Genomic DNA, 6,459 nt, shown 5'->3' on the forward strand with positions numbered 1-6,459 from the left:
TAGATATACGGATGTAGCTGCGTACAGTATACCAACGACCGATTCGCAGTCAGCGTGGTCGACGAGAAGGGCGAACAACTTACAGCCACATTCATACGCGCCAAGGACGCGAGCACAGTGGAAGAGGTGGGCATAGCCCTGGCCATCGCTACGTGCAAGAAGGCCATGGTTACCGTGGTGACGGACTCGCAAGAAGCATGCCGAAGGTATATGAACGGAAGGATTGGAAAGGCAGCGCTTCAGGTCTTGAACACCACCAAGATAGAAGCAGCACAAATCCTCTGGACACCGGGGCACGAGTCTCTCACGGGGAACCAAGCGGCGCACGCCGCGGCTCGAGATCATGCACGCCGAGCCATCTCCGACGCGCAGAGAACACGTACCAACGACTGTGACGAGGATGAAGAACGCATATCCAAGAAGTACTCCGATATCTTGGCGCACTACAGGAAGCAGAGGCGCCGCTACCCGCCCGCGCATAAGACGATGAGTAGGGACCAAGCGGTAACCTGGAGAAGACTACAGGCTGGAACCTACCCACACGGAACACTGCTGCACGCCATGTACCCGGGCATCTACGGGTGAGACTGCAAGTTCTGCCCGCCAGACACGCCCAACACCTTGCGCCATATGGTGCTTGGATGCAGGAATAATCGAGAAGCACAACCATCAGCATCGCCACCAGGCGATAACATGCAGAAAGAGGCGGATTCGGAAGAAGAATTGGAAGACCAGTGGGAGGCTCTGCTGGTGACGCAAGACCCTGACAGCCAGCTACGGTTGGTGCACAGGGCTCGGGCGGCGGCAGCAAGCCATGGCTACCTGGACTGAGAAGGCCACCCACCTTTGGGATCAAGAAGCCTGGTCTCAAAATAAAGTTTATTTCTCTCTCTCTAGTTCTTTTTTCTTTTCTTTGTATCCATAGAACGCCAGTGTACCGACCATTTATTTTTTCACACCCTATTGATGGGTTGTTTATCATTGCAATGTGTATTCTGAATTCCCTTTGTATTATTGTTTTTGTAGCTATCATGTTTCTTATTGTTGTTTTTATCAACTGGATGCAGAAATGGTGCGTTGTAGAGCTTTTATGTTTGAGGTATTAATTATTTTCTTTGGCAACGTATGTTTCTGGAAAGAGCACATGTCTACGCATAATATGCTATGCTGCAATGTGTGCTAGAATATTATTTATACTGGTAAACAATCTTTTCCCGAGACCTAGAAAAAAACGAACATTTTCTATCGCTAAATTAAGAGTTAAAACACAATTTTGTGTTAAAGCAGCACTGCACAGCTTCTTTCAGGAACACGCGCTTTTATGAAATCCACGAGTACAATACTATCTTGTGATTTGTTCCATCAGCATCCGGCAATAATAATCATTGTGCATCAATACATACTTTTAATAGGCACTACGTATTGTTTACGGCGTTCGAATTAGCATTGCTAACAATCCAAAGCAGTGTGAGGCTGCAAAAGCTGGCGCCGCTCGCGAGATGATTGGCACGACGAAGGAGAAAAAAAGCCCGCCCCTCCGCGCGCCGTTGCACGGGGCTCGCGAAGGCAGCTCGAGTGGCCAGAGCAGCCCCGGCTGAGACCACGGCAGGCGGCCGTTCTCGAAACTGCGGGCGCTGCTCGCCGTGAGGCCCGGCCTTCCACCCGATTCCCGGTGAGCTCGACGGCCGAGGACGACGCCGGGTCGAGCCAGTGGCCGCGGAGAACTGACGCCGAGCGAGGAGGACGCTGAGCCCCGCCGCCATGACGCTCGAGGAGGGTCAAGCCGAGAAGGAAGCGGCCCCGCCCAGGAAGACCCGGGCGAAGCGGAAGCCGGCTGCTGCCGACGACGGGGGCAGTCCATCCGAAGAGGCACCCGTCGTCAAGCGGCCGCGAGGAAGGACTGCCAAGGACCCGTCCAAACCAACGACGGGGTCCCGGTCTGTGAAACCAGGAACGCCGAAAGCCAACGCGACCACGGCTTCGGCCAAGGTGAGGAAGGCCTCCGATGAAGTGGCACGTGACGCCGACGTGAACGTCCCGTCCACCAGCAAGGGACTTTCACAAAAGGCACCGAAAGTGAGCCGCAAGACGAAACCACGGAGCTCCTCTCCCACAGATGCCTCCTCGGTCGCTGCCAGGGCTACCAAGCGACGGCACCGCTCGCGTAGTCACTCCCACGCCAGCAGCAGCCACCACCATGCCAGGAGGGGAAGGAGCCGTGGCGGATCTCGACACTCGTCCCGCCGCGGCCGAGGTGGCCGCAAGCACAGAGGCAGTCACCGAGGGACGTCCCGCACCAGCTCGGAGAGCACCCACGGGAGAAAGCGGGGACGCCGCAGCCGACGCCACCGCTCCCTGAGCACCTCGTCTGCAGCGAGCACGGCAACCAAGACTGGCGGGAGACGGCGCCGCCACGCCCGTAGCAACCGCTCGTCGTCGAGCCGTGGAGGCAGGCGTGCCAAGTCCAAGATGGCGGCAAGCAGATCTTCCTCGAGATCACGGCGGGCCAAGCGGACGAGTGCTGCCAAGGCCGCGAAAAGTGGCAGACGCAAGTGACCCCAGTGATCGGTGAAGGACGCCGGTCGGATCTAGAGGAAATCCACACTTTGGTTTCGCCTTTTTGGCGACCCGTTGAAGGTCGAGAAATTAATAAGCGCCCTCGTTGCGTTGTTGCAACTTCGACCGGAACCGTCTCTGAAATAATCCAAAATAAATTTCGCTTCCAAGCTGCCAAGGCTTTGTACAATTATTGCTTGCAGAGGTGGTTTGCAAGGGTGTTTGTTAATCTTAATAGGTGTCTTGAGTTTCATGAATGCATGCACAGCAAGGCAAGTTTAAGAAAAAGCCTTTTGAGGAGCCATGCCGCATTACGATTTGCCGTGATGAAATAGAAAAGGTCGACTCAGTGCTCTACTTAGGGGTAACCCTTGATTCCGCTCTGAACTGGAAGCCTCATATCGATAGGCTGTGTGGTAAGGTCTCGTGTGCATGCTTCGTTCTTAAAAGGCGCAGAGTAATTTCGGTTTCGAAACATTGAGAACGTTTTATTTTTGTCTCGTTCATTCTCACTTAGCCTACTGTATTGAATACTGGGGATTTACATACAAACTATACTTGGAGCCTGTACTACGGCTTGAGAAGAATACTTTGCTGATAATCAACTACGCTAGCTTTACTACACCACCAAGAAATCTTTTTTCTTGCGAACAATATCATGTCATTATCGCACCTGCGAGATTACCGCGTTGCCTCATTAGTGTGCTCGATAACAAGATGCAACACGCCATTTCCTGCCACTATCTTCGAGGAATCGACATTTAACAGTCGCTCAGCCTTCCTCGAGAAATTTCTCGTGCTGATATGTCACAACCAGTGCGGCCAGCGACGCATACATTATATAGGTGTCAAAATATGGAACTCGCTTCCTGCAAACATTAGGCAGTCAGCAAAAATTAATACTACTGTAAAAGAATTCTTTCTTTGCGATCTAAATTGATTAGACTTTAACGAAAGTTATAATGATGGCAACAAATGGATACAGCGTAGCTGTCACGCTTTCTTGTTGTTTCTACGTACGTATGTGTTTATGGATGTGTAGTCACGTAAGTGTCAATGCCGATGTACCCTTGTTTTTACTCGACACACCGTGCATCAAGCGTATACACAGCATATCAGTGTACATTCTTGCTGCGCCGAGTAAATAACAATTACATCTTACCGTTTTGCAAGCGGCTTAAGTCACAAATGTTGAACCAATTCTTTTTGTGTAACCGTTTCATGTATCCTTATCGCAAGCATGTATGTGTGCGGGCTGCCGTGAGAGGGAGACCATGGGTCTTGTCTCGGATACGCGCTGCCTCACTGGTGGGGTGGAGCTCCTGTCGTGTGCGAGACTTAGCAGCTTGGCCAGCAACTAAGCCTTTTCGCTTCTGGGTGCCGATGGCTGTGATGTCGGCATGCGGGGAATGGCGCGCGCCCGAGCCGGCGGGGGCCATGGTTGTTTCCCTCCTGCGGTGGTCTGCACCTTAGTTTATGGGTTTTCGTTTCGCTGCATGTCCTTCCTTTTTTTTTGCTCTTGTTTTGTTTGTTTGATCCAAAACAAGAAATGACTGTGCCCGTGTCTGAATCGTTTACTTTTCTTTGTATAACTGCATGGATCCATAACTAGCCTACGGCTAAGGATTCAGACGTTGTCGCATGGCAGTTTTGATTACTTGAATAAAATTACTGTTTAGTTGAATTGAAGTGTAATTGAAGAAGGTTTCAAGCAGCTCCTCGTTGGCGTCGCGACCGGCCGAGTCGTTCAGGGCTGGCAGCGCTGCAAGGAGTGGACAGCGCATGAATAAATGGCGGACGCCGGGGTCCCAGAGTGTGGGTAATAAATGTTTAATGCTGCAGCTCTTCCCGCTCAACAACCTGTATTTTAGCTTTTACAGCGAAACTGTATATCGCTAGGGTTCCTAGTATTTTTGTTCTTCCCAAACAGACCGCAACATCATCAATGGCTCGTACCCCGTATATGCAAGAGAGAGAGAGAGAGCGTAAACTTTAATTTCAAATCAGCAAGATTTGAGTCCGGCGTCTTTTAGTGGGTCTGGGCACCCGCCGCGGACGCGGTTCCGAGACCTTGTCTCGAAGCGGCTTCCTCGGCTCGCTGGACGGCCCAGAGTTGTTCTGTCAGGTCAGAGCTGAGCAGTGCGGTCATCCAGCGTGACTGGAGGCTGGCGGTGGAAGAGACGGAGGGGTCGGCACTGCCCGACTTGTTTGTTAGGTCCCGACACTCCCATAGCATGTGATTTAGTGTGGCAACCTCACCACACGATGTGCATCTGTTTGTAGTGTACATGTCTGGATACATGGCGTGCATGAGTCTGGGGTTTCTGTAAGAGTCTGTTTGTAATTGTCTGAAGTGTACTGCTTGCGTCCTGTCTAACATAGCGTGAGGGAATGGGTATATGCGTCTTTGTAATTGGTAGTGTGCCGTGATGTCGTGAAAAGTGGTCATACGATCCTCCCATGCCCAGACGTTTGCAGTACCCCGCGGCGGCTCTTCCTCCGATGCTGCTCGGTGAGTCAGGCCTCGAGCAACGCCGTGAGCCGCGTCGTTGGGGGTGCTCATTCCAGTGTGTGCCGGGATCCACAGCAAATGCCTTCGGGTATCAATGTCGGCCTCTCCCTGGTGTATGGGATGTCGCTGGAGTATCTGATACGCCTCTTGCGAGATGCGCCCATTTGCAAAATTGCGAATTGCCGTTTGCGAGTCACAGATCACGTATGTAGCTTTGGTTTGTGTGAGGGCCAGTGCTATGGCCGCTTCCTCTGCCGCTTCGGCATGTGCCGAGTTCACGGTGACGCTCGTGAGGTGGTTGCCTCGGTGGCTAGTAACTGCTGCCACGAAACTCTTCCTGTCTCGATAGCGGGCTGCGTCGGTGAAGACCGCATCCTTGTCGTTAGAGTAACTTGTGTTCATTTGTTGTGCCCTGGCTTTACGCCTCCCCGTGTGGTGTTGGGGGTGCATGTTGCGAGGCAATGGGGGTACGTATAGTTGCTCGCGTATGGGTCTTGGAATGTCTACTTTGACACCATGTTGCGAGTGGTATCTGATGCCGAGATTTTCAAGCACGTGTCTGCCCGGGCGGGTCTTGGATAGGCGTTCAAGTTGGGACACTTGTTGCGCCTCCACGAGTTCTTCGAGCGTATTGTGTAGGCCTAGTTCTAAGAGCTTGGTGGTGCTGACTCCAGGCGCAAGTCCCAACGCACATTTGTACGCCTTGCGTATGAGCGCGTTGAGCTTGTTTTTTTCCGCAACCGTCCAGTTGTGAAACGCTGCCGTGTACCTTATCTGGGAAATGACGAAGGCTTGGATGAGTCGGATGACGCTGTCTTCGCGCATGCCCGCGTGTTTGTTGGTGATGCGTCGAATGAGCTGCATCGTGCTGGTGGCCTTTGCCGTTATCTTGCGAAGTGCTTCGCCATTGCCACCCTTATGCTCTATCATCATTCCTAGTACCCGGATTTTCTCTACTATCGGGATGGGTAGGCCATTTGATGCCGTTAATTGGATCTTTTGCTTTTCCTGGGGGGTGTAGCATTTAGGTGGGCGCCCCTTTCTGACTGGTCTATACAGCAGCAGTTCGGATTTTTCGGCCGAGCAGGCGAGTCCCGTGCCCACGAGGTAGTTTTCTACGCATTGGATGGCCTGTTGTAAACGTTGCTCGATCGCTCCGTCGCTGCCCGTTGTCGTCCAGATCGTAATATCATCCGCGTATAGCGTGTGATGCAGTCCTTCGATTTGAAACAGTTGGTCGGGCAACCCCAGCAGGACGAGGTTGAAGAGCATTGGCGAGATCACCGAGCCTTGCGGGGTGCCCGAGCTGCCGATGTTGATTTGCTCTGACTGTAGTTGCCCCACTCGCATGCGAGCGGTTCTTCCCGTGAGGAAGTCTCGGACGTAGTTGT

The 6,459-nt window shown here is 52.6% G+C and overlaps 1 protein-coding gene across 1 annotated transcript; it reads left to right on the forward strand.

Moving 5' to 3' along the window:
* Positions 1-1,512: 1,512 nt before the first annotated feature.
* Positions 1,513-2,734, forward strand: LOC139052005 (uncharacterized). Its single transcript, XM_070529076.1, has 2 exons — positions 1,513-1,989; positions 2,117-2,734. The coding sequence occupies exons 1-2, from the start codon at positions 1,762-1,764 to the stop codon at positions 2,357-2,359; spliced, it is 471 nt and encodes a 156-aa protein (XP_070385177.1). The 5' UTR covers positions 1,513-1,761; the 3' UTR covers positions 2,360-2,734.
* The last annotated feature ends 3,725 nt before the right edge of the window (positions 2,735-6,459 follow it).

The sequence above is a fragment of the Dermacentor albipictus genome, unplaced genomic scaffold (genome assembly GCF_038994185.2).
Source record: "Dermacentor albipictus isolate Rhodes 1998 colony unplaced genomic scaffold, USDA_Dalb.pri_finalv2 scaffold_17, whole genome shotgun sequence".
Classification (NCBI taxonomy): domain Eukaryota; kingdom Metazoa; phylum Arthropoda; class Arachnida; order Ixodida; family Ixodidae; genus Dermacentor; species Dermacentor albipictus.

Bases quoted from the DNA above. Each gene is read 5' to 3' on its own strand.
- LOC139052005 (XM_070529076.1), top strand. From the start codon at position 1,762: ATGACGCTCGAGGAGGGTCAAGCCGAGAAGGAAGCGGCCCCGCCCAGG. The intron at 1,990-2,116 runs GTGAGGAAGGCC...CCTCTCCCACAG, and splicing joins CGACCACGGCTTCGGCCAAG to ATGCCTCCTCGGTCGCTGCC.